Source organism: Pleurodeles waltl, chromosome 12, assembly GCF_031143425.1.
Source record: "Pleurodeles waltl isolate 20211129_DDA chromosome 12, aPleWal1.hap1.20221129, whole genome shotgun sequence".
Lineage (NCBI taxonomy): Eukaryota > Metazoa > Chordata > Amphibia > Caudata > Salamandridae > Pleurodeles > Pleurodeles waltl.
This window is the reverse complement of record NC_090451.1, coordinates 623,781,467-623,803,918: the sequence shown is the minus strand read 5'-3', so window position 1 is coordinate 623,803,918 and position 22,452 is coordinate 623,781,467. Positions and strand designations below refer to the sequence as shown.

General features: G+C 41.9%; 1 protein-coding gene across 8 annotated transcripts in view; it reads right to left on the bottom strand.

Annotated features, from left to right (window-relative positions):
* Window positions 1-22,452, bottom strand: part of PEA15 (proliferation and apoptosis adaptor protein 15) — a 447,785-nt gene that overhangs the window by 43,027 nt on the left and 382,306 nt on the right. For all 8 annotated transcript variants that reach the window (XM_069217986.1, XM_069217984.1, XM_069217983.1 and 5 more), the window contains one exon: window positions 9,467-9,622. In XM_069217986.1, coding sequence (XP_069074087.1) covers window positions 9,467-9,622 — 156 coding nt within the window. The remainder of the gene's footprint in view (window positions 1-9,466; window positions 9,623-22,452) is intronic.

Here is a 22,452-nt window from a genome sequence, read left to right as displayed (position 1 = left end):
TTTAATTTGTAAAAAAAAATAATAATAATAATAGGAAGGTTGGACCTTTTCTAAATTCAATTGAAGCCACACATCGTCCATTCTGTATTCTGTTTGATGCACCTGTACTACTGCTCTCACTAATTAATTTGAGGATTATATTTTAATTTTTAGCCTCCAATTTCAAATTCTGTGACATTTACAGTGTTTTAAAACTTACAATTGCACATTTAGACACTTTATTTATATAAACTTTATTAATATATTAATAATAGTAGTTAATTTTCTAAGCAGTTAAGGACTCCCTGTGGAGGCTTTGAGAACCCCCAGGGGTCCCCGAGCCACAGGGTGGGAACCACTGTACTATAGATCTGTTCTTCTCAGAGAGCAGTATGAATGTCTGGCCGGAGATTTTCAATGTAACAAAACTAATCCTGCATATCGTCTATTAGAATGATACTAAAATATATCCTTTTGCAACATTGTTTCAAAATAGTCTCCACCTGGTCTTATTTTGAGCCGACATCCCCATTCTGCATTGCCCTTAATCTTCCTTCACATACTGACAATATCTATCCAATTTTCAAACACTTGAGTTGTGAATTGACATTTTAATCATGATGAAAAAAAAATGATGTGTCCTAGTGTTGCAATTGTTAAGTAAATACCTTGTAGTTGTAATTTCTCTCTTCATTATTTGATTGTTGTTTTTCTTGCATTCTTCATAGTTTACGCCTACTGGTTTGTTCATTGTAATGCGCTCTGAGGCCTGATGGCCTTTATTCATGGTAGATATATATATAACCATGAAAATAAGAAATGATGTATACATGTATTATATCTCTATACTGCTATTATTCTCTGGTGTCTAGATAAAGCATGCAATGGTTGCTAGAGAATAGTTTTGACATTATCATAAATCACATTACAAAAGGGTTTGTGAAAACCCCTAGAGGCCAAATACAATGTACTATGCTTCCGAAGTATGTGTGTGTATATGTATGTATGTGTATATATATATATATATATATATATATATATATATATATATATATATACACACCAGTAGGCGGTTATAGTTAGGACCTAGTTTCCATAAGAAAAGCATTTCTTGTTTTCTAATAACTTTGGCGCCGTTGGCGAATCTTCATAACATTTTCAAAACTAGTTTGACACTCACCTCAGCTGCAGTCTAGAATATTTCTGAGTGATTCGTCAAGCTGGTCGAGATCATTTGGAGGGGGGAGACCCAAAACATATTTTCCACATGCAATTTCCCATATGGATTTTAGACATGAATACAGCCCGAAACGCTGGATGGAATTACACCAAATTTGGCAGAAAGCTAGATCTTGGTCCAGAAATATTTCTTTTTCTAATTTTGTTAAATCTGTTCAGTAGTTTTGGAGCTATTAAAGAAAAATTATGTATATCTAGAGATTCGGATCCACCATGATGGATCTGTGGATCCATGCGCCAATAGCAATGCCATGGTTGGCTGGCCGCAACCCCAGAGAAAAGTTCAGGATGCCATTTTGTGAATTGGGACATAGGGGGTCATTCCGACCCTGGCGGTCGGGACCACGGAAGCACCGCCAACAGGCTGGCGGTGCTTCCAGGGCCATTCTGACCGCGGCGGTAAAGCCGCGGTCCGAAAAGGGGAACCGGAGGTTTCCCGCCGGTTTTCCCCTGGCCCAGGGAATCTTCCATGGCAGCGCTGCTTGCAGCGCCGCCATGGGGATTCCGACCCTCTTCCCGCCACCCTGTTTCTGGCGGTTCTTACCGCCAGGAACAGGATGGCGGGAACGGGTGTCGTGGGGCCCCTGGGGGCCCATGCCACTGGCATGGGCAGTGTAGGGGCCCCCTAACAGGGCCCCATGAAGATTTTCACTGTCTGCTTTGCAGACAGTGAAAATCGCGACGGGTGCTACTGCACCCGTCGCACCCCTGCAACACCGCCGGCTCAATTCGGAGCCGGCTTCTATGTTGCAGGGGCTTTCCCGCTGGGCCGGCGGGCGCCCTTTTGGCAGTCGCCCAGCGGGAAAGCCAGAATGGCGCCCATTTGGCGGTGACCGCATGGCGGGCGGCGACCACCGCCCGCCGCGGTCAGAATGACCGCCATAGTTCCTTTGGTGGGGTGAATAAATGAAAATAAAATAAGATATAAGGGGTCAGGATAGACGTATCCTGAGCCAATGGGACTGATGAGGGTCTCAGAGGGATCCTTGATCAGCAAGAAATTGCCCAAAAATGTTTTTTTGGGGATGCATAAGGATCCGAGGATTCACCGTGGTGCTCAGTGTGGCCCACCCCATGTGAATCCCTGGCGGATCCAGAGCCCAATTAAAAAAAAAGAATACAACCACTCACAGACCCACTCACACACCCATCCACACGCTCACACATCCATTCACAAACCCACACAGACACTCACACACTCATTCACATACTCACACACTCACTTGCAAACTCAAAAAAACAGTACCACACCAACTCACAGACCCACACAGCCACTCATACACCCACTCACACACACACACACAATCGCGGACTCACAATACTACTGCCACTCCCATTAACAGACCCACACAGCCAGCCACACACTCATTCACACACTCATAGACCCATTCACACACCCACTGTTGGACCCTCAAACCTACTACAACATCCACTTAGAAACCCACACAGGAACTCACACTGGCTCACACACTCATTCACACACACACACACACACCCACTCACAGACCCACAAAACCACTACCACACTCCTCACAGACCCACGCAGCTATGTACACACCTATACAGCCACGTACACACCCACTCACAGACCCAAACAGGCACTTAGACATCCGCTCACACACCCATACAGCAACTTCGGAACTGGGGATCCTCCATAGATTATTCCACAATATAACAGGCAGACCCCATGTTTGTCTGGGGATCCGAGGCGGATCCATGGATCCGAGTGAGAAATTAGTATAGGCATTGGCAAAACCAATAGGTCTAGCCTATTAAATAGCTATCAGCTTTGTCAAAGTGTTTTAGCTATGTTGTACACCAGCGTGGCTGCTGTTCAACATGGCTAAAAGTGGCATAGAAGACAGTGGCATGGAGTGTTGTAGAGTGGAATGGCGAAAAGTGGAGTGGAGTGGAATAGCGAAGAGTGGAGTGGAGTGTTGCAGGGAGGAGAGTGTTGTGTATTGGAGTAACATAGTGTGGAGTGCCGTAGAGTACCATACAATAGAGTGGCATAGAGTACCGTGGACTAGTGTAGAGTGCTGGAGAGTACAGTGGCGTGGAGTGCAGTGGCACTGAATTCAGTGGCATTCAATGCTGAGTCGTAGAATGCAGTGGCGGAGAGTAGAGTGGCACATAACAGAGTAGAGTAGAGTGATGTAGAGTGGTACAGAATGGAGTGGTGTAGAGTTGAGTGATGGATAGGGCAGTGGCACAGAGTAGAGTCAAGTGGCAAAAAGTGCAGTAGAGTCGAGTGGTTTACTACTGTTTTGGGGCTTATACTGGGGAGGGACTTCATCCCAAAGCATCCATCTTGCTTCCAGTTTCCTGGTCTGCCTGAGGAGGGACTGGCACAATTGTCTGCACTATTAAAGTATCCCCAAACTACTGAGGTGCGGGACGCTTGCTTCTGTGTTGGGGCTTGTGCTAGGGTGGGACTTCGTCCCCCAGCATCCATCTTGTCTCCAGTTTCCCAGTCTTTTCAAGGAGGGACCGACACACCTGTCTGCACTATCAAAGCACCCACGAACTACTGCAGTACGGGACGCTTGCTTATGTGTTGGGGCTTGTGCTGGATTGTGACTTCGTCTCCCAGCATCCTTCTTACCTCCAGTTTTCCAATGGAGGGGCCAGCACTCCTGTCAGCGCTATTAAAGTGCCCATGAACAACTGCGGTGCGGGGTGCGCCCAGGTGAAGACCGAGCCAAGTGCAGGCCTGTCTGTGCCTGTCCACGGCCAGACAAGCTGGGGTGGGGTGGGGTGGAGATGCTGCAGAGCCGAGCAATTTAATAAAAGACCCCCAGCAGAATACTCCTGCTCCCAATTCAAATCCCTGCATTGTGCACGATCCTGCAAATGACATTTCTATTGTTTGCTCCTCTCCATCTTTATTAAACGTCTCAAAACCACCCCCTTAAACAAAAACACAACAAAGGAAAACCAAAAAGGAGGGCGGACAAGAGCAATAAGCCTAATTCCAAAGTCGCCATTTCATCAACTACTTCAGTTCCTAATAGCACCTCTGATATGGATCTCAGCTTTGCTTTATGGAATGTTTGAAAATCTTTTTTTCGACAACGTGGAACTCGTAATGAGGGATTTCCAACAACAAAAGTGCAAAAATGATTAGACTCCAAGTGCACTTCCCAACAAACTCATTCTCTCCACCCACCACAACTTGGATCTTGCTCAGCATCTATCTCTAATGCACTAAACACCCCGTCGGCATTCAGAGCTCTTAGCCAGGCTGCGCTCACTCACCCAAGTCAATCATGGGTGCCCTTTGGAGAGTTGCCCATTGGTTCGCATCTAAATCAAGTTGGGGAAGTGGAGTGATGGATGGTATTCACATGGTATGGATGCTTGGCTGGGTTGGTTACGCTCCCAGGTCCATCCAAGGTTGATGCCTAGTGGTAAATTTCAGATATACCTGGCTGTTGAGCTCTTTACTTCATTGCCTTGATTATTTAGCTGCCAGCCATGCTACAATGTGTGCACTTCCCCTTGGATTCTTTTACAGTATGCCACTCCCAGTGGGACAAACCAAAAGGATGTATGAGCACGAGGCTTGGTTGTTTCTCCATTCCATAGCCCCCTTTGCACATGAGAATCGATTTACACTACTGTCAGGCCTTTCTTATAATGAGTGACGTGCCCCAATAACTGCTTTCCCTCTTGTACATGAGTCTACTGTTAAATCAATTTCTCTAGTAGAGCCTATCTCTTCTGGCTTTTCCACATATTCTAGGACAGCCAGGTCAGGTGGACTACACTTCCTGTCTTGGAACATAGCTGGCATTAAAAGGAAATTGGATAACACTGACTGGCTAGAAATTGTTAAGCAGTCTGACGTGTGCTGTCAAGAGTCTGGGCTATTAGTAACTTTTATGTAAATGGCTACCAATTGTTTTGTGTTCCAGCTGCATATTCTTTGTGTGGTCGCTTGAAAGTTGGGCTATGCATGCTTATTTCCCTCAAGACAAGAAATGTAACAACAGTCGAGCTACAGCGTATCCCTTGGTTTCAAATTTTGTTAATGAGTTTTTCTGGGTTATTCACTTTTCTTCTTATAATCTTCTTTTTTAATTTTCTCACAAATCACTCTGTTGACTAGGTAGCTTTATATCTGGTTTTGTGGAAAATTGCCCCAATAGGATAACCATTATATGGATAGGTGATTTTAACATCTCACAGTGTCCGTTTCCTAGAGATTGAGTATGTGGACTACTGAACTGGCAGGGGGTGACATCACATTTTTTGTACAACCCCTATGGGGAAGCCCTGAACCAGATAATTTCTAAACATAATTTATTGCACAATATGGATTTTGTAAAGGACAGTGTGGTGTCCCCCAACCTTTATGGAGACAGGTGGAGGATCAGTTATTGATTTTATTCTTATTTCTTCTCATCCATACTCCTTAGTTATGGAGTCAACAATCCAGACTTTTAATCTTAGCGACCATAACCCAATCATCATTTGGGTTTCATGTCCATACCGAACCACCTGCTGACGTTTGCTATAGTGAATTACAACACAGTAAAAATAAGGGAATATGTATTAGGTGGAAAAACCTGGATCCGGAAATGCTCCTTAATGATTTGTAAATGACAGAGCTGAGGATGTCTTGTGTTGGCTTTCAGACCTAGCCGAGTCACAGTTGGTTCTTGGTAGTTTTAATGATCTGTGCAAAAATATGTCTAATGCAATGACTGCCAAGAAAAATTCTAATAAACCATCTGTCCATCAATGGTTCATTCATGCCTGTTCAGCAGCTTCTAAGATTCTGATGTTGGCAATGCAGGCCTCCCCCAAAAATATTGGTAGCATTAGGCAAGCTAGGAGGGCCTACATGTTGATACTGAAAGAAAGGAGGATGGAAATCAGAGAGAAGACATGGGAAGACCCACTGGTAGCTGCAAACTTTAGGGACTCCAAAGCCTTCTGGTCGGTCCTAAACCATCCTAATTTCTCAGAAGATAAGACCACAAAGTTTACTTGACATGTCTCATATGATGCCTGGTTATCTCACTTTTCTAGTATTTTTGAGAATAAGGCCCTTCGTTCTTTTGCCCCAGGTTCCCCTTGCACACTCTTAGCCAGGGAAAGCAATCTCGTTCCTCCCAGGAATGGTAGTAACTCCTTTGCCCTTCCAATTGATGTCAGCAATGTTGTAACAGCCATTCTAATGCGTATCCCAACAAGGCACCTGGCCCAGACGGGATTCATTTGATGTTTTTAGAAATAACACATCCTTTTGGGCCCCCCTGTTGACAAACGTGTTCATGCTGCTCTCCTAGCTGACATCCTGAGTTCCGGGAAGAAATCTAGCACTGTCCCTATTTTCAATAAGGGCAGTAGAAAAGACCCAACATGTTATTACCCACTTTAGCTACTGGACTCCTCTGCCAAAATTTTTGGCAAGGTGATACTCCAGAAATTGCAAGAATGGGCGAAAAAGAAAGACTTCCTTTCCGAAGTACAGTTTGGCTTCCAAGCTAGCGTGGGCATGGTGAAACAGTCCCTGAACCTGCTCCTGATTATGGAAAAGTACGTTAAGGCCAAGCGAGGCTCACTACATCTAGCCTTCATGGACCTTTTTTTGTGTGTTCAATCTCGTGGACAGGGGCAGGCTGTGGGACATAACGAACAAAGCTGGGGTGGATATTTCCTTAATTGAACTCCTTAAGCGTTTGCATTGGGACACCTCAGCCCAGGTCCAGTTTGGCCCAGAAAGAGAGTGCGCGTCTCCTTTTAAGGTCCATAAGGAGGTGAGACGGGGTGCATTTTAGCTCTCTTCCTACTTATTTTTTAGATTAATTCTCTTGATTCGGTTTTACTGTCCAAAGGGAAGGCCTGCCTAGGATAGGGGACCTGACAGTGCCTTTACTCCTGTACGCTGAAGATGCTGTGCTATTGTCTCATTCAGCAAACAGACTCCAGCTCCTGTTGGACTCCTTTAATGAGTTCATAGGGGATCTGAAGCTAAAGATCAATCACAAAAAATCATTTATATTGACCTTTGACTATAGGAATACCCGTTCCCATTGTTTTATCATTGATAAGACCTCCATCATGAAAGTTAACAATTTTAATTAACTCAGGATTACGAGATATACTAACTTTAATTGGGACAGGCTTTTGACCGAGATAGGGTTTAAAATGGACAATGCAGTGAATGGCATCTTCAAATTCGCCAAAAAACGTAAACAAAAAAAGAACCAAATACCTTATCTCCCTCTACAAAGCCAAGTGCCTATCCTTGGGTACATATGAGGCCAGAGTCTGGGGTATGCAGACTATGGATGTCTCCAAAGGGCTGAAAATACATTTCTTGACAGACTGAAAGCCGTCCTTGGAAGCACTACCAACATTATTACTGACACTGAGGTGGCCTTGCTTATATTCAGGGCACAATCAAAATGGGACCCCTTCCCTCGCCAAGTCCTCACAGACTCTATTAAACTAGAAAAAGGTAACAATATTCCCTGTTAGCATTTATCAGAAAATCTTTCTCCGATCTTGGCATTCTACACTTATTTCACTCCCTGAGTAAAACTGTTAGTAGTACGAAGTCTTTCATACATTCCCTCTTTCAAACCAACAGTGACTCCAAAAGGTTTAATATGTCTCTCGGATACAGTGCATTACCACTTGGAAATTATTTCAGCTGAATGTGTTGAACCGTACCTGTGTGGATTCCCAACCAGGAGCATAGATTTTACATAACTCGTTTTAGGTTGAGCACAGTTTATTTCCTGACTGCTTTCCCACAACAGGGCAGTTGGTATGCTTATCGCCCCTGTTGTCCTTGTGATAACACCAGGCAGCAATCTTTTGTTAATTTCATGTTTTTTTGTAGAAGCTTTTCCATCCCCAGAGCACAGTTTCTATGCCCGACCTTACACACCAATAGAACCAGATCGACCAGAGAGGGTCCTAAATATTTGCAGTGTTTGAACTCTGAATATGTCTATCATGCGGCAATCAGTAATATATGTCACTCCCTTAGGATCAGAAAACATATCAGAGTTGTGGCAGTCTGTTAGTTTTACATTTTACTGATGTGTTGATTATTGTTTTACCTTGCTTGTTTTCATCTTTCATTGCGTTTTTAATGTATGTTGTATGGCTGCTCTTGTACGGCTATTCCAGCTGAATAAGGGGGCATATTTACAGTGAAGTGGTGCAGCGCGGTGCTGCACCAAAATTGGCAGTACTGCGCTGTGCAACTTTAGAAATGCAGGGATGCACCGTATGAACAAGAATATGTGCACCCCTGTGTTTCCCCCGCTGCCGGCACTAAATTAGCTGCTGAGTGCCAATGCAGCCACCCTTGCACCATGGATGGCTCCGTTGCAGGGGAGTTTGTTTTTGTGCACCTTCCTGCACAAAAACAATCTTCAATGGCAATTTGCTCTTTCTATGTGTGCTGCAGAATGCTACAGTTCATTTGAAACTAGTATGCTGTTGAGAGGAAGTCTCATGAACTTTTGACCGACTGGTAGGCAGAGTCTATTGGAACCATGATTACTATGGAAACGGAGCTAAAAGATTGTGGGGGGGGGGAGGGAACAAGAGACTGTAGTGTGAAACTGAAAATCAGATTGATAAAAAAAAATTGCTCAGTAGGGAGTGTAGGTCTTGTAACTGACAATATTTTACAAAGTAAAATATAAATGAAAAGCAGATTGTTGAATCCTTCAAAAATATGTAGCTTCTGACTCTACAGTAAAATGCAAAATTGAAGGGAGGTTTGGCGATTCCCCCCACAATAATTGCTAGGACTGCAATGGTCATTTGCCATTCTACTGTTTACAGATATCATTTTTTTTTAAGTACACACTTATTAAAAATAAAATCTCCTATTTCTTCTGCCGGCTTTTTGCAGTCAAAAGTCCTTTCAAAATAGCATGCTTTTACATTTTTGCAAGTGTTCACAAACATGAGCCTAAATGAAAAAACAATCTTCAGCCCCTAAAAAGGGAAATTACATCAGAGAAGTAGACAAAGTAGTTTGCCTCATCCCAGCTGCAAAGTGGAAGGTCGCAATACACTTTCTTTTTACTTTATACCAACATTTTACTTACACGATAATTCTGCTCTCCCAGACTTCACACTCATCTTGCCTCACTCACCTTTTAACACCCCCTAGTGCCCCATAAAGAAGCACAAACAGTTTCTCAAAGGTACAGAGATTTTGGGTCGGTCCCTATACAGGGACCTGGTGGCAGAGCTCCCCTCAACCTACCTTTGTACTTTTTGGCACTGGGGATGCGGGTGAGTTTGGTGTCTACTTCATCCTCCTCTGAAATCTTCAGCACTTTCGTCCGGTAATCAATGACCATGGTGAGCAGATCTGGGCGCCTGGAGATCTCAAAAATGTGCTCTATGTATATCAGATTATCTGGATAAAGACAGAAGAAGGTTGCATATTGTCAATACTTCAGTTCACCTACAAAGCGGTTTATACTGAATAAGTGCCACAAATTTTACAATCAAGATATTTATTCATATTATATTTAGGTATACCTTTAACCACACAAGACATTAGCGAGCAACTAATGAGATATCGGACTAGATGGATTTTATGTGACATGTTATTTTATGCACTTGAGATCCTTCATTAAATTCATTATTCTCGTGTTACAGGGATTACACTCAAAAATCCTACTCGTGCTCGCATAAAACATTTGTTTCAGATACACATTTTAAAATTTACACCAGGTAACTTGGCAGATCTAGGCTTTCCTATAATATTTAAAAATAACAAACTTGTCTGCGCAATCAGGCTTGGGACAACTTCTCTGCCATTCATAGAACAAGTTAAAACAAATATAAGCTCACCACGTAAAAGTTACTCTTTTCATTCTAGAAAAATTCCAGCTCCAGTGGAACGTTGTAGCACAGATCATTCAGAATCTAGGTGATACAAGGGAGATATTAATATTAAGCTTAATCGGCGAGAGGTGTGGGATATAGAACATATGTAAGATAACTTTGAAAGATGAGGGTATCAATCACCCCCTTGAAGAGTGAGCCCATTAATGCTATTTTAAAGACCACACACTCTCTGGTGATTAGCTTTACAGTTACCCCTAGGATGTATCACTTCTCTTGGTCTCAACTCATGGTGGCATCATGAGATGCTCCCCTTTCAACATTTGGAACTGAGACACTAGCATTATTTTGCAGCAATAGTTCACAGCGAGGTCAGCATACATTGTGAGTTGTAGACCCTGTGACATCAGAAGGGTGATGCATAAAGCCAGGTGCTGATACAACACGTCATTTTTTAAGGTGTCCGCTACAGACAGCTTCTGCTGTCAAAACCTATTGTTTTCAATACATTACATATATTCAGAGTAGGTTTTCGACTGGTTCTTTGAACATGATTGGATGGCATTGTTGTCTGTCTCACTCCCTACTTCTGATTTGATGGCTTTCGTCAGCACTCTCGGTCTCACAGAGTTGTAATTGGATGATGTAACCTTGCATTGCTGATGTGAGACTTGCTTTGGAGTGCATGGGAGTCACTATTTTCTTCCACTCTCTCTCCCTGCTTCCCCACTTCTCAAATGGGTTTTGTTTTATTTTATTTTAAGATGGCTGCCATGAAAGTGCGTACATCCACAATGCACCTTTCATTAGAATTTGTTGAAATAAAACAAAATGCATGTGCATGCATCTGCAGCAGCCATCTTTTCATCCATTCTTTAATATTTTACAAAATGCAGTTGTTAAGATGACTTCCACGGTTGCAAAGCCATTACGTTTCACAGCCAAAATGTATTGGCTTTGCCAAAGCTTGTTTAAATGTGACACTCAGTGGCCCACACAGGCTTCTGCACTGAGAGGTGAGGGGAACATAGCTGACCGTAGCTTTCCACATGCCTCCAGAACATGGTTTCTGTTCCATCTAGAATTTATTCATGGAGGCAGACTGGACTGATTGTTTGACTCTCAATTGTTTGAGACTGATGGCAGGAGAAATCTGTTTATTTTTAAGCAAAAACGTATCAATTTTTATAAAAAATAATTTTTATTTGGAATGTATATTTTTTGCTGATGTTCAAATTATGTTCTATGCAGTGTATAGTGTGCCTGGTGCACGCTGTCTGACAGGAAGGTGTGTGGTAAAACCTACTGAATGCCCAGAGCTCACCTACAAAGCAGTGCTTAATCTGTAAAAGAATCGGTGTCGGTGCCCAAAGCTCTGCTCAAAACCTGCAGCCAGTGCTTTTTAATGTCCGCACTCCGAATACCAAAGTTGTATAGCCTTGAAGGCATCTCACACCTCTTTAATCCCGTACCAAATGCACCCTGCCTCTCTATCTCGCTTTTGTAGGTTCATGCTTTCTCTCTTTGTGGCAGGTTTTCCATCCCCACTTTCTCTTTTGTGTTTTTTAATCTCTCTTGCTTTCAGTTATGTATGATGAGAAAAAATAAGTGCCGGTCTCCAAAAGTGAGTGCTGGTGGACCTCACTGGCTCAAATTAAGCACTGTTTTTAAGGTAGGTTTTTCTGCACTTAGATGGATTGAGTCAAACCCTTTGACTATATCTTAAATTTCTCTTAGACCATTGACTAAGGAAGAATCTCTGATGATTAACAGCTTCAAATTGGCAAATGTGTGTTTCTGCATCCATATATGAACTTTGCTAATTGTGTTGTCTTCGTTGCTCCTATGACCTTACTGATGGCAGCGGTTCTGCACCTGGTTGAGTAACTACTAAGGGCCTGATTTAGGTTTTGGCAGAGGGGTTACTTCGTCACAAAGGTGATGGATCTCACATCCACCGAAATCAAAACCCCATTGGTTCCTATGGCATTTAGGTTTTGGCGGACAGGATATGCGTCACCGTTGTGACAAAGTAAACTTTCTGCCGAAATCTAAAATCAGGCCATAAATCGGATACAGACACAACTTTTTTTATAACTCTGCTCATTAGTTGTCAGATTATAGATAATTAAACAATAACATTGTAGGTAACAGTGTTTTGCATAATCCCTAATCCCACTTCACCCAGATAGGAAAGTTAAAAAAGATTGCCATGCGGGACTAAGTGCCACGATGATAGAGTCGCTGAATAAGTCATCCATTCTCCCCAAACCTCGAGGTGTTTTGCTTGGCATCCCCTGGATTTATACACAAATAGATACAGACATCCTTGATACTTTTTACTTTGTAAAGTTATTGCATTAGTTCGGTCTTTGGATTCCAGGTATATTCTGAGCCTTCTGGTGTATTAGAGCACTTAGAGTTTTGCGAACATTAGTCTAATTTTAACATTACAAGGAGAGTTTAGGCAGAGATCTTAGTTTCATCTGCTTTATTCATCTACCAGTTTCCACATGCGATTTCTATTCATATTGTGCAGTTACTGATACCATTAAATTGCTATTGTATTACATTGCCCACTGTATTTTGAATGTTTTGTACTCTTCTGGTTACTGTTTGTACTGTAAATATATTTCATATATATGCTAGATCATTCAAAGTGTTGTGTACTACACAGCCTTTGATGGACATTCATACTTTATTGCAAATGTGTTAGTTGTGATGCACTGTACTTAAATTTGCCCCACGCAATTCCCATGTTTTAGGACTATCGAACGGAAATATTCAAGTTTACAAATAAATGCAGGCTGTGGAAAAGCATATCACCCTTTACTAGTGTTTTAAAACAACATACACTCTACCCTGAACTACCAAGTACCTATGCCGTGTGAGGTTGCATCCTCCGAACACATACCCGGTGTTTCACATTGAATTGTGGGTTGAACTTCTTTGGTTCTTGGCAAATAAATAAGGCCTGATTCAGAAATCTTTTTTCTGTGAGTGTGACTTACTCATCACAGGTCTAGAGTAAATCACACACAAGCCAGGAGTGAGGCACAAATACTCACAGAAAAGGCTTTGTAAATTTAGCACTAAGAATACTGTTTTTGAGGTGTATGGAATTAAAATCTACTGGTGTCACGATGACTTTGGTACAAGTATTTATTATGCTACTAAGGCAAAGAAGAGCTTTCTTTATTTCGGTCTCCAGGGTGAATATGAAATATAAAACATAACTATGTTGTGTGCTTCTTTTGAGTACCTTTTTGGCTCCTAAGGAATGCCTCAAAGAGACTACAAGGTGGTGATGAGCCTGCTATGATCAGCTAAATTGCCCTTGCGCCTTAAAAAGTTGTCTCACCTCTAGTACGTTGTGGTAAGATGCCCCCCACAAGGTTGCAGGGCCACAACTGCTTAGTTGAGTTGATACGGCCAGTGGGTAGATTTGCACAACACTGTGCTAATACAGTCTATGGGAGGTGAGACTATCAGCCTCACTCTGAACGCTGTGGAAAACAAACTCCGTGTTCTGTGCAAATTGCTGTTTTGCTCATGCTTTTTATCCGATAAAAATTCCTTCAATAACTACTTGAAGAGTATGTGCAGCCATGGGTTAACGGCATTTGCGAAATGTAGGTTTTACAACAGGTAGAAAAGCTGTTCAATGAATAAAAGGCTACGCATGCAGAGCTCACATACACACAGCGCAAAGCATAGCAATCTGCTTGGGACCCCATGCAGATTGTCAGACTGTAAGGGTGAGGTGTTATTTTCTGTGAAGATACCCCAGCCAAGCAGGGGAATCTATTTAGATTATACAGCTGTGGTAGCCAGGCCCCAGATGGGCAGTAGCCTTTCAATTTGGCAGAAAAAATGCTCTTCTGGTCGCGATGAAGCTTTTGAACCTAATGCATTAATTCCACTTCTTGCTGTATTGTTTGCATATGAAAGCGTTTAACAAGGCTCTAAAACCTGATAAATTTGAGGAACAATCTCCAATCCATGCAATATGAAGACTTGAATTTAGCAGCCCATCCCCTGATACAGAAATATCATGGTTTTTGCTGCATGTTATGGTGGCAATATTGTACACTTATTTTCGCTTGTGTTTTTCTGATTTTCGCAATGTAGATGATTTTAAGAAATAAAAATGTTGATCCATTATACCTAGCTCTTCTGTACATTCCATATACAAATATACCTAAATAAGAAAACATTTTAAAATCAAGTATTGAGCATTGGAAGAGAGGGAAAGTATAAAAAAAAAATGAAAAGGAAAATGTTACATACCCAGTAAGCATCTGTTTGTGGCATGTATTGCAGTAGATTCACATGCTTAGCATAATCCTGCCATCTAGTATTTGGCTCAGAAGTGTGCAAGCTGTTTTTCTTCGAAGAAAGTATTTTGAGTCACAAGGTAGAGTGACTACTCCTCTCGCTGGTTATGCGCATGGGCATTAACGCCATTGTTAGATTGTTTTCCCGCAAGGCAGGGGAGGATGAAATGGAAGCATAACACATGAATGTGTGATAACTTATAAAAGTAACTGTGGCACACATAGGGATCCGAGGGGGAGGGTGGGCGCATGTGATTCTACAGCATTACATGTCATGAACGGATGCCTACTGGCTATATAAAATTTTCGGTTCTAGGCTTGTGTGGCTTTAGATACAAATGCTTAGCATAGTCTGAAAAGCAGTCCTCCTCAACAAGTGGTGGCTAACCTGTGGGGGTTAAATTTGTTTGAAAAAGCGTACATTGAACCGCTTGGCCAACATTAGTTTGTTGAAGGGCCAGCACACCTACACAGTAATGTTTGGTAAATGTATGTGATGTAGACCATTTAGCTGTATTATACATGTCAGCTATAGGTATATTTCCTAGAAAAAACATTGGAGCTCCTTTTTTTACGAGAGGTGTGAGCTCTAGAAGGGACAAAGTTCTTTTAGCTTTAGCATAACATGTTAGAATACATTTGACAGTTTAACGTGCAGTGCCTGATTTAGAAATGGCCTTTCCTTTGTGTGGTTTTGAAAAGGCAACCAAGAGTTGTTGAGTTTTTCTAAATTACTTGCTTATATCAATATAATACATAAGGGCATGTTTTACATCTAGGGTATGTAGAGCCCCTTTCGCAGCTGACTCAGGATGGGGAAAAATACTGGCAATTCAATAGATTGATTAAGGTGGCATTGAGACAGCACCTTTGGAAGAAATAAAGGATTGGAATGTAGTATCACCCTATCTCTATGTAGTTGTGTTAATATTGAAAAAAATGATGTTGATGTACACATTGATACAGTCATATAAGAACAAAATTGCAGCAAAATTGCTGTCCGCTAAATGTTGTACCAAAGAGGCCATTTTCAAATGGTCTGAGCTAGCTGAGATTGCTGAGGGGATCTGGTGCTCCCCTGCTTTTGGAGATAATACATGGCAGTCATGTTGTCTCTTTTGATCAGGACTACCTTGCAGATCAGGTGAGGAAGGAAGGCTTTTAGCACAGATGATTGGCTAGCAGCTCCAGGTGATTGATATGGAGATGTTTCTGGCTGAGTATCTAGCGTCCCTGGACAGTGAGATCTTTTGACTGCACTCCGCAGCCCATGACGGAGGCGTCCATTGTTATGGGTCTCTGCATAACTGGGTCCAAGATAGGTAATCCTTTTAGGAGGTTGTTGGTGTTCCACCTCTGTAGAGAGTGGCAAGCTTCACGACCGATCAACAATAGATCCTCCAATTGACCTTCCACTGGAGACCATTGGTGCACTATGCACCCTTTCAACTGATGCATTTTCAATCTGGCATGAGGTTCTTTGGCTATACATGAAGTCATCATATTAAGAAGACACATCACTGCCCTCACTGTTACTAGCTGATGAGGTTGAAATAGGGGAATAAGCGCCTGGAAGATTGAATCCTGGTGACATTGGGGTACGCTGTCCCTTGTTGTGAATCAAGGATGTCTCGTAGGTAGGGTTGTATTTGGAGAAGCTGGAGGTGGCATTTGACTATATTGATTGTGAAGCCTAGTTGATGAAATACATTTATGGTTGCCTGAGTGTGTTGGAAGCACTGTTGACGAGCAGTGCTTTTGATGATCCAGTTGTCTAAATATAGGAAAATATGTATGTTTTGCCTGTGCAGGTGGGGTGCTACCGCTGCAAGACATTACAGCCTGATGTATCATGCATTTTTGCGATCGCAAAAATGCATTTTGGTATGTATTAATTGCAATTTGTGATTCGGTAACTTGTTACCGAATCACAAACTGGAATTGCGACTACATACCGATTCGCTATTAGGAAGGGGCGTGTCAAAGGCGTCCCTTCCTAATACCGAATTGTAGCAGTATGTAGGAATGTTTTGTGACCGAAATGCGGTTGCAAAACATTCACATTTTACCACCTACTTCAAGTAGGTGGTAACCCATTCGCAAATAGGAAGGGGTCCCCACGGGACCCCTTCCCCTTTGTGAATGCATGCAAAAACATTTTTTAAGAGCGGGCAGTGGTCCCAGAGACCACTGCCTACTCTTAAAAAATGAAAAGAAAACTTTTCATTTTTCTTTTTTGAATGTACCCCGTTTTCCTTTAAGGGGCTGCATTTAAAAAAAAAAATGCCTTTATTTAAAAGCAATCACAGACATGATGGTCTGCTGAGCCCATGAGGCCACCATCCCTGTGATTATACCGGTTCAGAATGGGTAGCAAATTGCGACCTACCTCATGAATATTAATGAGGTAGGTCGATTCATGAGCCATTGGGAATTGCTAAATGAAACTCCTGGTGTTTCATACATACAAATAGCGATTATGTAATTGCGATTCGCAGATAATCACAATTAGGTAATCGCTATTAGGTAAAATGATACATCTGGCCCTTAGTGAAGATGCTGTGGGCAGTTGTAGCCCCGAAGGGTAGCACCTTGAATTGCAAATGGTGGTTGTCTATTACAAACCTGAGGCATTGACCATGCGCCGGGTGAATGGGAATGTGTAAGTAGGCATCTTTTAGGTAGAGTGCTGCCATGAAGTCGTCTTTTTGTTGTAAATAGATGACATTTTGAATAGTGACCATGTGAAAGTGCTCTGAGCGGATATATTGGTTTAGGGGGTCTTACGTCCAAAATTGGTATTAAGGACCCGTTAATTTAGGGAATAAGGAAGTAGGGTGAGTAGACTCCTGTGACTTGCTGGTGTCCTGGCACTAGTTCCATGGCCTCTTTTTTTTTAAAGTGCTTGAACCTCCTCCTTGAGCAACTGTTGAGGTTCTAGCAAGAGTTTATGTTTGTAAGGTGGTTTGGAGGTGTAGAAGTGAGCTCCAGACAAAAACCATATTGGATAATATCCAACACTCACTGGTCAGAGGTGGTGTTTCATCAGGCGGGGAGAAACACTGTAATCGTCCCCGTAAAGGGGATGTGGTTAGGAGGGTATGGTGGGCAAGTCAAGGCTTTGTTGTGGTGGCTGAGGGCTTTGTGAATTCTGTCTTTCCTCTGACCTTAGAAATATTGCCCCTGTAGGAGCCTCTACAGTAACCCCTGGCTGAGGTTGTTTGTACCCGAGAATGTTGGTTAAGCATGGTCATATCTGTGCAGGTGGGTTTAACATCCCCACTGTAGGGGGAGCAGTGAAAGGAGGCCCTTTAGGACGATGCTTGCAATGCTCCCTTGGCTTTGGCCGTTTCATTGTCTGTTTTTATTTTTTCAAGCAGAATATCCACTTGTTCGCCATCAAAGAGAAGTACTAGTATTTTCTGTTGCATTTCCGGTTTGAAGCCTGATTCCCTGAGCCAGGCATGACATCTGAGGAGCACGCTGGAGTTAATGCCCCTTGCTGATGTGCCAGCTGCATCTAGTGTGCTGGTGATGGAGGTGTTGGCAATTAATTTGCCCTCAGATACATTCCCATACAACCTCTTTTTGTACTCATCTGGGAGATGTTGGAGGAGTCCCTCCGTCTCATCCGACCCATGGGCACATCTCTCCACCTGAAGGTCTTGGGTCTAAAGATGTCTGGTTTGTCATTGACACTGCACTGGGACATCTTGAGTCGTTGAGCTCATCCATCCCGCAGAGACTTCTTGAATTGCAAGGATTTGCAGGCCTCTCAGGTGGTTTCCTGATGGTCTGGAAAGAGGCACAAGTTACACACCTGGTGTCGGTTGGTGCGTGGTGACTTGGCCTGGCAGCAAGGGTAGAACCTAAAGGGTGTCAATTCCAACACCACACTGCCATGGCACAGATAATATTGGAGTGGAAGTGTCCCCTCAAAGGGGGCCACGGTTGAGCCAAGTCGCCCTGACGAGACCACTGTTGGTGAACGACTGAAGAAGGATCGGGTACTAACTGCAATTGAAAACAACACAGACATTAGTTCTAAATTAGGAAACAATGATACCGAGATGGAGCAGTGGAGCACACGTCTGAACTCGACGTTGGAAGAAAACAATCTAACAATGGTGTTGATACCCATGCACATTACCAGCAAGAGGAGGAGTCACTATCTTGTGACTCAAAACACTTTTGTTGAAGAAAAACAACTTGCATACTTCGGACCCCAACGCTAGATGGCAGGATTATGGTAAGCAAGTGTATCTACAGTCACACATGCCTCAAACATACTTAACATTCACAAAAATGAAAAAAATACATTTTACAATTGTATATGCCAAAATTATACAGGCCATTTAGGCACACAGACTCTACCTCTCTGAAAATGGACACTACAATTTTTTTATTCATAACTCAGTCTCTGTTAAGTTTTATTCATAACTCCAGTCTCTGTTAGTTTATTGTTTCCAATTGCTATAATGGCCGGGCGTTTAGTGCTTCTTACAAATTACCAAATAAAAATAGTATAAAAAGTTATTATATGTTCAAATAAAAGAACAACAGGTCTCCCTAAGCTTTTCAAGCAAGCTTTAATAATGATTTAAAACATATCAGAACTGGCATCCCAAGAATAGTCCCAACTGGGTCCTTTATGGAAGGTTGAGCATCAATCTGCATTAGATGTAAACGTCAAACATATTGACTTTGCCTAGGTCTGTTTAAATTTAGCTCCCCTACCCACAATGAAGTCTGGACTACCTGTGTTATGTCTGCACTACAGGTGTACCATACACTCTCTTTTGAGTGGGAAAGGGCCCTATACTGGCATTCATGTCTAAGCAGCCCAAATAACACCTGTCATTGGAGAATGATGTTCAAAGGTTATCTACTGTTCTTTCTTAACATTGGTGATTACACATTGTGCAGGGTCTTAGTATACCCTCAGAGTACAACTCATAAAGGGCTGGATTTTCCACACCATCTGAGTTACCTGTAACACATAGTTTCGTACCTGTAGGTGTAAATTTGCAGCTTTAATAATTTTCTGGGTTCATTTGCTGTGCATTATTCCACCATCTAGTGGTTGGGTCTGGAAGTCTTCAACTTTTATCTTCTTTAGTCCTTTCCTTGGTTTTTGTTGTTGGGTGTCAATCAAATCTGCCTATTTAGTGCTTCCTGTGACTTATCTCCTACTCTGGAAGCTCCTACCTTTGGTCGCCATCTTCAGGTTCTTTTTTTTTTCCTTCTCCATCTTCTTGGTGGAGGTTAGTGGGTCACTTGTGAATCCAGAAAATTCTTCAAACTGTAAAACTACACCTACAGTTATAAAGAACAGCTCATTTTGCAGCATGAATCGTTTCTGGATTCACATGCTGTGCATCAATTTTGTAGCGGTTTGTCAGATTTGCAGTGGTTGGGCTGAAGATGGACTTAGATTTGTAAAGATTTTAGATTTTGTTTTAGTACCTTTTGACCCACCTCAGCTTCTTTGTTCATTTGAATGTCTATGCAGTAGTATTTTGTGAATGCGTGTGTAGCTGCTGAGAGCGCGTAGTTTAAATATTACCTATTTTAGATGTGAAATGCTTATATTTAACAATGCTGTATTAATAATATTCATTGAAACGTATTTTAAACGTGGAGAATTTTTTTCACATGCGTAAACTAATGTCGACTGTAAGCAATAATTGCTTGTATTATGATTAACTGAAAACATTAACACATATAAAGACTGCATTTAGTAGAATTCATACATCTTAAGTTAGCGTGAGTCGAAAAACTGGCTGTGTAGCTCTCATATTAAAGCATATTTTTCTGTTTCTCCAGTGTGCTGACTTGCAAAAGGCCATGACCCAGCAATTGTTCTTTTCTTCACTTATTTGCAACAATGCTAGTTTTTCTCATCCGCATGCTAGCAGCTTTAGTATAAAAATTATGGACTTCGCAACAAACAGACACTTTCAAGGACATTAAATCGCGGAGAAGAGAACTCCTGACCCGAAGTGTGTGCCAGAAAATGAAGTAACCCCGGATGTGCCACCTACGAAAACGTCAATTATAAAGACCAATTAGAAGCACGAGAAATATCATAGAATGACAAATGTATTACTTAATGTATAATTTGATAGGTTACAGATAGTGGGGTGTAGTGACTGACCAATAGAATTTTGGGGGAATGTATTTCGAAAAAGGGATAAAAACTCATGACACAAGGAACAAAGGGCATTAGGTAGGGAATGATATCGATTGCATCCAGAAACTCTGTCACTCTATTTGGTGATCTGAGACTTAGACCAAACCATCCTCATCCATAGACTGCCCCATTACACTTTCTTCCTTATGAGGGAAGTGTCCCCTGCCCTTAGCTTAGATAGACTGACGGCGATTTAACTGATGTCCTGAAGACGAAGACTGACCCTGTATGCTGACCTATTCCGAGGAGGGTAATTATACCGTTGCTAATGGAAATTCATTTATTTTGCCTTTTCTTTCTAGGTACCAACTGCTGTGTGTTTTGATTAGAGACCTTAGTTAGACGTTTTCCAAATTGATGTTCTTAATTGTTTTGCATGAAGCCCAACATGCTAATGCTAATCAGTGGCTAGATGAGGTGTTCATCTTGACTGATGTAACTGACGTGACTGACATGGTGCTATGCTGAACTAAGACCTTTAGGAGGTTCTATGTATTTTGATTTGTTATCTTCATATGATTATCTTATATTTGTGATCTTTGAATTGTTGAAAACTTATCATAGTCGCCGCTTTGTGATAATGTTCTTTGCTTCTTGGTTTTGAGATTAATACATTTACTATTAGATTGTAATCAATAGGGAATAAAAATTCACAAAACTTCAATAAGGTGTGGTTATTCATGGCTGCAAGGTCATGGTTGCGCCGAAGACTTATTAATGTCTAAAGTGAAATATATTGTGGTGATATATGTTAACAATAGTATTGACATATGGTTTGATGTATTGATCAGTTATCTCGTCTTACGGTGTCTCACCACTGGGTCCAAAGATTCATCGGCCTAAAACGAGTCCCGATGTGTATAAATTAACATAGACGGACGCGTTAACACTGCCATACATATATCTTGTAACAGCGTGTTCGCTAGAAAGTATATGGTCACTCCTTTCTTCCTTGTTGAGTGTGCCCTTGGGGTTGAACTCAATTTTTCCCGTACACTTGTGTGGCATATTTGTATAGTTTCATAGATCCCTCTGGCCACTGTACCTTTAGTAACGGGCTTCCCCTTGTTGTTGTCTGCAAAGGAGACAAATAGCTATTTTGTCTTTCTGCATGACTTTGTTTTCCCCATGTAGTACATTATTGCGCATCTAGGGTCCAGTGTATGTAAAGCTCTTTGCTTGGTTTTTCAAGTTTTGAATAGTTTGGTTAATGTGAAATTGCAAAGCTATTTTTGGTAAAAACTGTGGATCTGTTCTCAAGACAATTCTGTCTTTGTGAATTTGCAGGTATGCCTCCTGAATTGTGAGTGCTTGTATTTCGGTCACCCTACGGAGCAATGTTATGGCTCCAGAAAAGCTATTTTCAGTGTGAGCATCTTTAGTGTGGCTTTGTGCAAGGGATCATAACGTGCTCTCATTCATTTAGTTAATACCAGGTTAAGGTTCTATGAGGGTACCTTTCTTGGTGGAGCAATCCTCTTGGCTCCTTCTAGGAATTGTTTTATTTCTGGAGCTGTGAAGAAGCTTCTCCCAAGTCGCCCCATGTGTAAGCCACTATTGCCGCTAAATGTACCTTCAATGAGGCATATGTTAGTTTGCAGTTTAGAAGGTGTGTTCAGTATTTTAGCACTGTTGGTTCCTTTGCATTCTTCCTTAACAATCCCTTTTAAGGCACCATAAGGAGTATAATTTCCATTTTGAGAAGTAGCACTTTCTTCTTGTTCATTTTCTTGCCTCTCTAAGGACAGCCATTATTCGTCTGGCAATTTTAAGTGGCCAAATTATAAGACTTCAGAAGCCAGGTTGCCAAGCTTAAAGATTCCGGTTCTGGGTGTAGCACCTTTTCTTTTTCCATAGACAACAAGT